Here is a 14096-nt window from a genome sequence, read left to right as displayed (position 1 = left end):
TTTTTATTAGGGTTAGATATGTGCAGCATCCAAAATTTGAGAGACATGAAGAAGGATGGATCAAAAGTTAAATTGGTGCTACAAGACAGTGGGTATGTGAATAATCAGCACATATGTCACGTGTATACAGATTACGTTTATCAATTTTATCAATTTCTTAATTAAACAAAAAATACTGAAATTAGCAAACAAACTTGCATAAATTTTCAATTTTACTTCTCATTTAACATTTCTATGTGTATTTCGGTACTTATAAAGAGATAAAATATTACATGAAGATATTAAATGAGAGGTAAAATTAAAATTTTATGTTTTTCTTTTTCTGCTAACGTCAATATTTTTGTATCCAAAACCTTACGAAAGGAAATCAGGTGTAAACAATAAATTTTCGAAAGAGGTATAAGTATAATTTTATAAGTAAAGAAAAATATAATTTTATATTTTCAGATAAAGTTTAAATGTAACTAATCCTATATTATATAAATTACACATAAACCCCCTTAAAAAATGCCCTGTCTTCAATCTTCCACAAGAAGTAAAGATTTTTATGAAAAAAGCTCATGTCTGCACAAAAATAAAAAAATAAAAAATAAGAATAATTTGTCCCTCATCTGTGGTCCTTCGATTTGACTATCCAAAATAACTCGTGATAATATTTTAAAAATTGGAGGAATAAAAATGTATATAATTAAAAAAAGGGGGTTATTATTGCATGCTTTAGCATTCCTTGACCAAGTTTGTTGCGATTGTTACAAGTGGCAATGAAAGCATTAATATAAATTGGGGCCCTGATTGATTTGATTTGGAGGGAGAAGCACATGGGGATGGGATGGATAAGAATAAGAAGCATATCATGTTTGGACACACAGAGAATCAAGACATGCAATGTGCTCCTAAGTCCTACCTAAGCTACCTACAATGGAATCTCACTTCCACTTTACTTTTTTCTTTTTGAAATTTTAACTAGGAATAATAGAGTTTGATTGAGACATGGACCATCATTCTATTCTATGACTTAAATTACGAGCGATTTTTTTTTTTTTTTTCCGAACATGTCCTATATCATGAACATATTTGATTTTTTTTAATCGATCTAACCACCTCTTCGATTTAATGATTCTTCATCTGTCGAGAGAAGTTCATTGGTGTCTTTTTCAACGTCCATACCCAAAGTTTCCTGAAATTATTTGTTGTTTTTCCACTAGACAATTAATAATATTTTCACTGAAGAAACATAATATCTGATATAAGCTCTCTTTTTATAGTGAGTTACGAAAATTTGTAACCACCTCAAACTCTCTCCGTCTCTCTCTCATTTTTTATTATTTTATGAACTGATGATAAAATACAGTGGGTGAACATTCGTCCCGTTAAATGATGATAAGATTGACCCTCTGCCAATCTTAGATTAGCCAAACGTGGCAATGGCATGGCCCACCAACCCTTGAAGGGCATTTTGGTCTTTTGGGGGATGTGATTATTGTGTTTTGGTCATTTAACTCCTAAGCCCAAGGAACAAGGCTGCTGCATACTGGGCTGAAAATTCATTCAAACTAATTGATATTCTATTTCAGATCGAAGTGAAAAAATTCGTTTGGGCCCGACTTCGACTTTCATCCGATTCAATTAAAGCTCGTTTATAAAGGTGTTTGTCTAAATTTATTTTTTTTAAAAAAAATTAAACTCATACATGTTATAAAATATTATAAATAAGTGTTTGAAAAAAATAAAATTATATAATTATAAGAGGTTAGAATGGCAAATTTGTAAATAAATTTGAATTTTTTTTAAGAAATTTTAAAAATAAGTTGATAACTCTTTACTTTTTTTTAAAGCTTTTCAACTTTATAATTTTTTTTCTAAAAAAATTATCAATTATTTTGTAATATTTTATAAACTCTCAAATATTTTATAAAATATATTAAAAAGTTTATAAACTCACCAAAATACCCTCAAAATTTGATTTAATTATTAGTCAAATCAAAGTTAAAAAATATTTTTTATACTCAAAATGTAATTCAAACAATATTAAACTATAATGTGTTCGACTCGATTCTACTTGGTTGCCGCTCTAATTGAAAAGTCACATCCTTTGGGAGGCAGGCTGTGGGCATCCAATGGGCAGTTGCCAAGTCGGTACCGCGATGGACTGGTATCAACCGAGCCCAATCTTGCAAAGCAAAGTTGGCCCGGCATGCATTAATATTTATAAGGTTAAATTATATTTTGTCATTCAAACTATATTTAATTCTATATTTTATTATTTTTTTATATTAATTTTATCATCTCAATTTTGCAAAATGCTCTTTTTTTCATATATGGTTGTTTTCTAGTCAATTTTTTTTTGTTAAAAAAAATCGCATGCACTGCACGTGATATTCTACCCATGCATTACCTTTGAATATCACATGTCCAGCGCATGTGATGTTTTTCAGGCAGAACAACTGATTAAAAAAGCTTATATATAACAAAGTATGAATTTCGTAAAGTTGAGATAATAAGTTGACAAAAAAAAATCGATGATAAAGTGAAAAAACAAACATAGTTCGGGTGATAAACTGTAATTTACTCTACATATTAATGCATATCTATACTAATATGGAAAAAAGAAAAAAAAAGGTCCTCTACATTCACAAATGGCTGTTAGCGACACCGCCACACCGATTTTTAAATATGATAATTATATCTATAATTAGATTATTTTAAAAATTAATTACATGTAATTATTTTTTTTTTACAAAACTGATTCCACATTATTATAACACCAGTACACCAATTCTTTTATTGTGTCGAATTATACCTTAAATTAATTTTTTTTATTTTCTTTTTTGAAATGCATTTTGTTAGTTTTTCTATTTATTTTTATTTATAATATATTTTAAAATATAAAAAATTATTTATTATATGTACATAGAGAGGGCGTACTAAAACTGTTAATCAAAATATAAATAATCTAATTAGTACCAAGTGTCAAGTCATAAGAAAAATATATTTCTAAAATAATAAATAAAATAAAATTATAAATTATTTAGATTTTAATATATAGATAAATAAATAAACAAATAAAACGAGAAGTATGGAGTATTAAAAGTGATATATTTATCCACAATGTCTTAATTTAATATCAATTTTAATTTTCTTCCATAAGTATGAAATCATATGTGTTTTGTGCCCAATTGACATACAACAAGTATTTGTCTTATTTTATATAAATTTATTGAAAATTATTTACAATTTATTTTGTATATATCAATTAAAATAAAATTATTTAAAATTCTTTCTTTTAATTCTTTTGTTCAGATGTAACATAAGTATTTTCTCTACTCGTATAGGGATGCCTTAATTTTTTCTATATATAAAATATAAATTGCATGTTTTAATTCTAATTAAAGATCAACAAACAGTTGATTTCATTATCAATTACAACCCTCTTTAAATATAATTATTCATTTATTTATGCAGAATTACAAATTAAGCTATACAACTATCATATAATATTTTTCAATAAAATTTTTTTACAATTAATTAAAATTTTCAAATATGATTCGGATAAATATTTTTTCAAACGAAAGACTGAAAACTGACGTATCTCTAAAGTTTGATCATTTGACGATCAAATAATACCAAATATGCTAGAAAAGAAAAAAAAAAAAAAAGAAAGAAAGTCATTTCTCGCACAACTTATGAGCCGCGATGCCATAATACTAGATTTTAAAATATCAATTATATCCTTACATATTTTTACCAATGTAATGAGTTATATTTATTTCAAATGATCCATATTTTTTAACTATCATTATACTATTATATTTATTTATCATTTCACTCGTATCACTTACTCTATTTTTAATCATATATCGAAGTTTATTTTAAAATTTTGTATTGTATATATCGATTAAATGCATTGAGAGTACAACGTGTCATGGTGATAAGTATTTAAAAAGAAAAATAAAAAATAAATTTGCTCTTGAAATTTGGATAAATGAGAACCACTAGATAAACCTACAAAAATTCTTCCAACACCCCCCCCCCCAAATTTAAAAAAAGAAAAAAATAAATAAATGATATGTGTTCTTAGTGATTGTAAAAGTAATAGTATTATTATCAACACGAGGGTTTTCGTCCATGCATTAAGAAAAATTAGAGTAGAAGGGAAAGAAAGAAGCCAAGTTCAATGAATTTAGATGAAGTGAATGGACATTTATTTTATTTTATTTTTAATAAAATATGATAATTTTATTTAATTCAATATAAAAAAGTGTATTAGCATTTAATTAATTAAGTTGGAGTGATAGAGAAAAGATTAATTAATTTCATGAGCAACTATGACACGCACATATCTATCTATCTATATATATATATTCAAGATCAAGATTTGTTTATATTCAAAATCAACATTTTTAATGATTTTTTTTTTTTTTTTTTTTTTTTGAAAAGATTGGTGAAATGTTGTCCACAAGTTTGTGAATATTTAATATTAAATAAATTAAATATAATTTAATATTTTAATTTAAAGTATAAAAATAATACAAAAACAAAACAAAAATGAAAAAAAGGGCATTTTAACAAAAAACACCTAAAAAAAAAAACAGTTAAAAAATTTTCCCACATGTACAAAAAGTGCGTGTAATGCACCTTCCGTTAATTACTAACGGAATGGGTGTTTGTTGCTCAATTTTACAAAACACAGGGGGACTTTTAACCTATTCTCATAATAGGAGAGGTTTTTTTGCAAACTTTTTAAAACACAGGGGGATTTTATGCATTTTGTCCCTTTTTAAAATATAAGTGTAAGAGTACTCTAGCTAATATTGCTATACCTAATAATCTATATTAAGGTGATGGGTTTTTCGGTGTCTCTTCTATTTTTTATTTGTTATTCTTTTTCAATATTTATTATACTGATTTAATGAGTCATTCGTAATTTTCACAGTTTGAATTAGTTCATACTTACACATGCATGGCTTAATTTTTGAGACAAACATATGACTACTGACAGGATCAACTAGGTATCATCCCTCACTGACTCCATCGCCCGCATGGGACGAGTCCAAGACGGTGACAAATTTGAAGCTAGAAGTGTCAGAAAAGTTACCACAGGGATAACTGGCTTGTGGCAGCCAAGCGGTCATAGCGACGTTGCTTTTTGATCCTTTGATGTCGGCTCTTCCTATCATTGTGAAGCAAAATTCACCAAGTGTTGGATTGTTCACCCACCAACGGGGAACGTGAGCTGGGTTTAGATTGTATAGAAGTTGGAGTCTTATCAAAATTCAGAATATTTTAGAGAAAAGAAAAAACATCATTGAAAATCTCCATAAAATAAAAATTTGCTAGATACAACATCAAATATGTTTCTTAAGTTATTTTTTAATAATAATATACTTTTAATTTGTAAGTTATTTATAAGCATCAAATGTACACTTATTGCTAGTAAGAGATTAAAATACTGTATAAATTTGAATAATTCATCTAATTGGGTGTTTGACAAAGATCATTTTAAAGATAATTTTAAATTTTATAAAATGTAGATCTTATTTTAAAGATAAGTTACCGACACTTTTGGATCATGCATAGAACTTATAATATGTTACAAATTGTAAATTTTTAGTAGTTGTAATTACAAATATTCAATGAAAAAATCTTATATAACCACCCATGAGTACATTATATTATACTAACAAGCTTTAGGAATTGTATCTGTAATTATATAAAAAATAAAATATATTTGCATAATTAAACTAAACTTGCGGGGCGTTTTATCCCACTTTTAAGGTGTTAAATATGTTCCACATTTATGGTTAAATTCATTGTTTAGGAACTGAATAATTCATCCAAAACCAAACACGCTTTCAGAACACATATGTTTCACATGTACTTAAATTCCTCGTTGTATTGGAACTACATGTCCGAATCAACATAGAATTCAAGACCGCAAGAAGTTTCCTACAGCCTTAAAAGAAAAAGATTTCTTCATAAATAGGAGCAGGCAGCCCTTTATTCTGGGACACGCACTCGTCATCCTCAAGATTCGGAATCGTCTGTCTTCTCCTTCACGCGGCGACCATTTTCTCTCCTCTACCTCTCTGATCTGATTTTCCATCCAATTCCCGTCTTCTATTAAGAACCCTAATCCTGAAATTTTTCCCCAATTTTGTGTGAATCGTTTTCCCAATCGCCATCTTTTGTTGAGATGGCGTTAGTTGGGCCTCATTCAGGCGGGCAATCATTGGGCCCCTCATTCCTTGCGAGAAACAAATCTAATCACGTCTTTTCTCCCAACCCAATTCTATCCGTCTCCAAGAAAACCAAGAAAATCCCACAAAGTTACGTATCTGCATCAGCCACTTCATCAGGATCAGCTCTTGTTGTTGGTTCTCCTCCTCCAGGCGAAGTTGTCAAAACGGCTGATTCACACAGCAAAGATGCGTTTTTTCCAGGAAAGATTGATTCTTGGATGCAAGAATCCGTGGTAGACATTGTGAGTAACCTGAAACAAGCACCTTTGCTGGTGAAAATCCATTCAGAAACAGATGGCAGAGTCAAGATCCAGACGGAGAAGGCCATTGCTGGGGACTGGCCTGCTCTGAAGAGTGGATGGAGGCGAGGGGAATCAAGATCCCCAGATGGGCTGATTTTTATTGAGGAATTGGAGAAAAATCCTGATCAAGATCAAGATTTTGGAGAAGGGGTGACAAGGGCTTGGGGCATTGTTGTGCAGGAAAAGGGGGTGGAGTGTGGGCCAACTTGTTATTTACTCAAAACCAACAGGGTGTGTGGTGGGATGGGTTTGGGGTTCTGCACACATTTTTGTCTGATGAAGGTGAATAGTTTTAGGGATAGTGCTTTGAAACAGTTCAATGATTCTTGGTTGTTGCATTGAAGAAGTTTGGGTTGGGAAAGATGTTCCATTTTTCTCAGATTGATTGTAATTTCTTGTGCAGCAAAATACTGATCAAAATTGGATTCATCAATGTTCTATATATAGTGTTTTCATCTGCTCCAAGATAGTTTGTTCATCTGGTTATGGTTTTCTCAAGTCTGTGTTCTTGAATTTGGTTTTGTGCTGTTCGCTAAACTAATCTTCTGATGTGATTCATCACACAAAGCTTCATTCCATGGACATGTTTGGGCTATGCTTGGATTTGTTTTTATTTGTTTTTGGAAGATAAAAAGAGAAAAATAAAGATACAAGTCCGAGATTTTGAGTGTTTTTACGCGTCTAATAGTATATGATGTATAAATACATGTAAAAATACGTATGTTATTATTTTGAATGTAACCCGATAATTTTTACTTTAAAAGTCACGTAATATGAGTAAAATTATTTATTTATTTTAGTAGGTTTGGATTTGGTTAAATTGATGTAGTTATACTATAGTGATTGTATTGATAAGAGGACTACTTTGTGTTTTGTTGTTATTTGATTTCATAATGGTCAATGATTTGATATTAAATTCTGATGTAAATAATATTGTATATTAGTTTCACACACTTGCAAGACGACTATTTTTAGTTTTATTTTTGTATAATAAATTTAGAAAAGTATGTATATATTCTTTGTAATTATACTTTCAAGATTGTATGTCTTATAATGCAATTGCAATATCCAAATCCCTCATTCGTCTAAATATACAATTCTTTTTTGTGTGAAATTAAATGATAATAAATTTCATAAATTATTATTTTTCTGTAATTCTTATATGTTAAAAAACTTAATTTGGATTATATTACCGTTACTAGCATATTCTTTCTTTTGTTAGGGGAAACTAAAACATCTATTGACCCGCAAAATAGATGCTATTGATTATGTATTTTATAAAGACACAAGCAAATACTCGATTAAATTTTTAGATAAATCAAAAAAAAAAAAAACCAAATAAAGAGATTTTCTATAAGTGATGTAGAATTCAAAGGTAGAGTGTAGCCCTCACCTATCCCTTTATCCTTGTTTCAAAATTGTTGGATGGAATTCATTTCAAGCAGCTGTCAATTTTGACCCGGGAAAGTTTCATATTTAAGGATGTCATAATATGTTGTTATTGTGTCCAACTCCTACTACATCATGGTTGAAATCACTTTGTCAAGTGTTTTTCTTCAAATATGCATCCCTCATCTCATTGGTTTTCTTTAATCTTCTTCACTCGTAAACAAATAGCACCCAAGAATTTAAAATTAATCAGAATTATGTAGTTCTTTACAGATAATTTTTGGATAGCCTATAAAACTTAAAAATTAATCAGAAGTATATATGTAATACTCGTTGTGGATAATTATTAATAGGTTTTTTGACTTTGAATCCCAAGCAGCACAGTTGTCCATGAATGACCAATTTCGTGTACTCTATCGCATGTATAATTATGATTGTCGAGCTATGAGCTTTTTTTGTTTTCTTTTTTTGGATCCGATATGCGGTGCCCTTATCTCGCAATGATTTTCTTTAAATGCTTATAAAGTTTAAATGAGAATAAATAAATGTGACAAGATTGTTGGAGTGTGTAATCTGTCTTATATTACATTCAGGCCCCAACGACTGTGTATTCAACTATAAATATTTTTGTGACAAGTGTACCATTATAGTTGATGGGTGATTTTTTATTGTAAATTATAAAATTATTCAAGTAGAAATCAACTTTCCCATACAAGATCGAGAATTAGCCAAACCACTTAAATATTGTGTATTGTGATTACCTTCTTTTCACATTTTCAGCAAACATCACAATTTGACCAAAAAATAAAAAAAGTATTAACCAAAGATAAATAAAGACAATAGAAGGATAAAAATATAGACGAGGTTTTTAAAAAGTTTACAGATAAATATTATAAATTAGAAAAATAAAAACAATGAGTTCGTTGCACGTTAATTTACCTATTTCTTCAAGTTGCAAAATATCAAATAAGAAGAATTACTCGCCAACTCTTTTTTATATATCCATGTATTGAAAAATACTAAGCGTCAAAATGCAAATTTTCAATCAATATGGATAATAACTTTGCAAAAATAAAATAGCCGTAAAACATCAAATACGAAAAAGTTCAAATACATTGATTTTCTTTGCCCCATCACTAAAAAAATTTATGGTAAAAATTTTCAAGAAAGCAACACTTAAAAGTTGGGGAAAACAACAATGGGTTCTTTTAAAATTTATCGTAATTATAAATATTTTTTTATTTTCTGAAAAATTATAAATACTTTATTGAAATTGAAAATACCATTTTATGACAATCTACTATAGGAGATATTTACAACTTTTTAAAAATTAAGAAGCATTTGTAATTATGACAAAATTTCAAATAAGCCCATTGTAATTTCCTCACTTAATAGGTTGACATATATCATGATTCTCCATTCCCAGTCTAGATTTCAAAAGGCCCAAATGATTACAAAATAGAGTAGGAGGACCAAAATGGAAATAGAGGATAGTTGGCGCGGCAAGATTACCTTTGGTCCCCAACTAAACCCTCCACACCATTTGAATTTGAAAACTGAAACACACCCCAAATGAAAAAAAAATAAAAACAAGGACAAAAACATAAATAAAAACAATATTGGACATATACATAAATTCATTTGCATGTGCCCAAAATCGTTCCCCACAGGTTCACTTCACCATAATAAGCGCTTCTCAGCGCGCTCCTTTTCTGGTATTCAAATCTATACTTCACATCTCCAGAGTAGAGAGGTTGGTCCTAACCCTCTTCAATCCCTCTTTCAAAATACGCTCTTGACGAACTTTAATCAAGAATCTTCAATCTTTCTTCTCTTTTTCTTGAGCCCATTATCGTTTGGTAATCTTTTCTCTTGTTTCATTGATTGAAGTTGACGTCTTTTTCAGTTTGAATTTCTGGGTTTTGCTCGGAGAGGATCGGAAGTTAGAATCTTGGATTGAATTGACAGATCTTTTTCAGTATTTCTTGAGGATTGATGGATGGTGAGAGTTGGGCTCAGGGTGAATCTTTAACTGAGCATAGATCTGAACCAAAGGTTGGAATTTTGGGAACGAAGTTTGAATTTTGTTCTATGTGTTGGTTGTTCTTGTTCGGGTTGCTCTTTTTCAGTTTATATGAATAGGGTTCTTTATTTTGATTTGAAAGTTTTGGTGGGACAGAAAAGGGGCATCCTGGAAGTTGAAGAAACATCTGACAGTTCTCACAAAAGAGTGAAAATGCGTGACCTTGAATCAGTTTTCCTCTCTGAAGGTATGGCTTTTGCCCCCTTTTCCTTGAGCTCAGTGTTATATTTGGATTTTGATAGTTTGTATTCTCAATTATTTAATTTGAAGGTTTTTACTTACATTGATGTCGAAGTTATGATTTTCAAGGGCTTGATTTAGACTCTGTATAATCCATCTGGTTTGTGAGTGATGAGTGATGAAATCTTGTATTAAAAAGGATTTCTAAGTTCGGTTTAATTCCTCGAGAAGGTTCTGAATTTATGTAGTTGAAATGAGAAAGCTATTCTTGTTGGGGTAAAATGAATGCATCTGTATTCATTTGTTCTTTGCCTGTTGCTTTTTTTGGTAAGCAGTTTGCTATTTTACTTTGTCAATATTGTCTGCCGCTGTCTGGATTCTTTTGAAAATTAGATTGTGTTAGTTATATCATTAGATAAAGAGAAAAGTGAAAAGATGAATTCTGGTGTAGCTCAAGCAGGACGAGGTGTAAGCAACACAGTGCAACCAGATGCCGACTCTGATTCAAGAACACTTGATCTTAATGAAAATGTTGGTTCTGTTAACTGTACGGTTGGAGATGATGCTCCAGCATGTGAATGTGACAAACTCCGAACCTCTGGGAAGGAAGAGGTTGAACGTGATGATGGTGCTACAAAGGGCAGAAGGTTTGATTTAGATCTAAATGCTGAAGATATTTCGAGTTCAATCAATGACCCCTTCTATCCCTATAAAAATTATGAACATTTGAAGTCGAGGGATGATTCGGAGTGTGGAAGTTCGGTAGGTCCATTGGATGAAAGAGATTCAATGAGAGCTTGGAAAGGGTTGAAACAAAATAATTATATGTCTGCTCTTCATGGAGCTGTGGCGATGCCAGTACCAAAGCCACGTGGGAGGAAGAAATTCAATAATGATATGATGAAGAAGAAGATAGAACTTGCAAAGAAAGAACAGGTTGATAGGTTTGCGAGGGTTGCTGCTCCAAGTGGTTTGCTTAATGGGCTGAATCCTGGAATCATTAACCATGTAAGAAACAGCAAACAGGTTCACTCTATTATAGAAGCACTAGTGAGGTCAGAAAGAAATGAAAACCGACTTTCTGGAAGCAAGAAATGTAATCAAATCAAGAGTGGTCTGCAAGAACTCACTGCAAGGAAGGAATTCGGGGATGTGCATCATTCGGGAACCAATACATCTGGATTCAATCATGGGGATACTTTAATAGGAAGAAGGCACATGAGTGATAATGCTTTGTTTTCTAAGTCAGTTTATCCAAATACTGAGGTCCCGAGAGGGAATGGCGGTTCATGTACAGGGCAGACAAGGACTTTTTCATGGAGGCCTTCAGAATGCAACAGAGAAAATGAGGACGATAAACTTGCTCTAAAGCTCTCGTCATCTGCAAAAGTTGCAACAGGGCATGCTAGCTGTTTGTCGAATGAGGAATCAGCTGACCTTAGCAGTGTTACTTCACTTTCTGTTAAAGGTTGTTTAGTTATTTCCTTCTTTTGGTTTTTGTTACTTGGAACACGGTAGCTTGAAGGGTGGCAAAGACAAAACGTTTTGAGCATGAGCTCATGACACGTTTTATTTTTCACCAAATTGAGCAATTGTTTATATGAATAGATTTTGAAGAGTGATTATTTACTAATAGTTTAAGTGTAATGAAATATCAACACTTTCTTCTAAAATATTACATATTTTTCCACGTTCACATCCTGATGATGACTACGGCAGAATTAACAAGAAGAAACTATTGAAGCTGACATGGATTTTGCTTAATTTTCAGCTGCCAATGTAGCTTCCCAGTGGTTGGAACTTCTGAATCAAGACATAAGAGGACGCCTTGCAGGTAATCCTTTATCTTCTGAATGAACTGAAAGATTAAGGTGTTGAACATGTTTCCAACAGTGATTATTGTTTATTTGCAGCACTAAAACGGAGTAAGAAAAGAGTTCGGGCTGTAATTACCACAGAATTACCCCTCCTAATGTCAAGAGAATTTTCATCTAACCTAGACAAAGAAGCATACACGAAAAAAGGTTCTACCTTTTGCCATCCCGACCAAGCAACTGCTGATGCACATTCTGTTCGATGGAGCACTCTCTTTGCACAGATGGATAAAGCACTGTCTGACGAGGAAAGCCATCTGGTGAGAGATGCTGCTAGTTACACAAAATGCATGTATATTGTGCATCACATGGACATGTTCCTGAGCTCTCTTCTTCCAGCTGGTAGCATGCATTCTCAACTTGCTTAGCTTCATCTCTTACTCGGTGTTGTTATGAATACAATATCCTTTAAATATATATCATTTTTGTCTTATTTCTGCCAGAATGAGTATTTAGGCCATTCTCAGGATTCAGGCCACAAGTATTCAAATGAAGTTTTGCTTCTGTGCCTCCTTATTTGGCGTTCCTTACTTCATTGACCCCACACCTCCCCTAAAATTGTGTGTCTATGAAGCAATTGTTGCAACTTCCACATTCCACATTTTCGTCACCCTCCCCACCATCAAAATTTTCATTTTCTTGATCGACTACTTTGTCACTAACTAATATATAGCTGACCGCACTTCTATCTTTGATATTATCAGGAAAGTTGGCTGAACCAAGTGAAAGAAATGCAGCTGCATTGTGAAAAGGGCCTGTATAAGAATTCGTTGTCTCATGCTCCACTGCAGACAGGTCCAACAGGAGACGACAACAGGTAAAATGTTAATGTCATATCGACACCTGAAGCATCATACACCTTATCAACAATAAGTTAAATGTTCTTCATATGCAGCTGTTCAACCTATTTCATTCTCTTACAATTTCATCTACTTGATATTCGAACGACCCTTATAAACAAAGCCACATGATAAGCTCAGACAAATTTTTTCTTGTTTTACATCACTACATATCGATTTCCTTGTTTTATCTGCCCATACGCCTATGATTTATACAATCTTGTGATCATTGAATGACGTGCATTGTAATGCAGATCAGGAGAAGCCGATAACTCGGAGAACGATTTAGCCATTCGGTCCGCTGCTGCTTCGATATATTCAACTTGCAACTTCTTGTTGTCAATGGAAAATCTACCATGTTGCTGATCTTATCCCAATAGCCACTGTTTCTTGACTGTGAGTGAGATTGATATTCGATCCTCGTCGAGTTCTTGTAGCATACGGGTACTGTTTCTTTAAGTTATGGCCTAAGTTGTGACTAGGTAATCTCTTCAACAGAATCTTTTTTCCAAGTAACTTTCGAATTTTATTACAGTTTAACGTTAGAAGTTGAAACAATTTAACCATTTCCTGAGAACAGTGTACTTTTGTTGTGTACTATCTAATGAGAATCAACAATTGAATTCCATTCTTCACTTTATCTTTTGCTCCCTTTTTTTTTTTTGAATAATTTTCTTGTTAATAATTCAAGATTTTGTGATAAACCGGGATTTTCTTGAATTTGCATCTTAAAAGTTAAAACTAGGGGCACCAACTTAGTCGGATATACAATCGATTGAGTTGATATCATCTCTCTTTTGTAGGAGAGATTTGGATTATAAAGTTGTATTATTTGTTTTCATAAGAATTGTAATAATATTATTTTATTAAAATATGTATCATTACGTCAATTATTTTTCAACAGTATTCAAATTTAATTAATAATGAAATAATAAACTGCAAGAAACCCACATCAATACATCACTCAATAATATCTAACTTATAACTAATAATGGAATAACAGAAATTATAATAAATTTACATAAATTTAAAAAAGCATTCATACTTCTTGTGGCCGTCAAACCAAATGATTTAATTTATTTACGGGACCTCAACCAATAAACTAAGACATGATGGGCTTTGCAGCATTCATTTTCTTAAATGTTGCTTAGGGTAATCAAATCAGATTGGGTTTTGAAGCCCATTTAATC

The 14096-nt window shown here is 31.5% G+C and overlaps 1 protein-coding gene across 2 annotated transcripts; it reads left to right on the top strand.

Annotated features, from left to right (window-relative positions):
- On the top strand, positions 9562-13532 carry LOC105160796. Of its 2 annotated transcripts, none has more exons than XM_011078284.2 (8): positions 9562-9683; positions 9837-9985; positions 10110-10200; positions 10645-11661; positions 11965-12027; positions 12107-12327; positions 12772-12884; positions 13161-13532. In XM_011078284.2, the coding sequence occupies exons 2-8, from the start codon at positions 9926-9928 to the stop codon at positions 13270-13272; spliced, it is 1677 nt and encodes a 558-aa protein (XP_011076586.1). In that variant the 5' UTR covers positions 9562-9683; positions 9837-9925; the 3' UTR covers positions 13273-13532. The 2 variants fall into 2 exon arrangements, with proteins under 2 accessions (XP_011076586.1, XP_020548835.1); XM_020693176.1 differs by having other exon boundaries at positions 9568-9683; positions 9821-9985.

Source organism: Sesamum indicum, linkage group LG4 (assembly GCF_000512975.1).
Source record: "Sesamum indicum cultivar Zhongzhi No. 13 linkage group LG4, S_indicum_v1.0, whole genome shotgun sequence".
NCBI classification, from domain to species: Eukaryota; Viridiplantae; Streptophyta; class Magnoliopsida; order Lamiales; family Pedaliaceae; genus Sesamum; species Sesamum indicum.
This window is presented reverse-complemented; position numbering and strand designations above follow the sequence as displayed.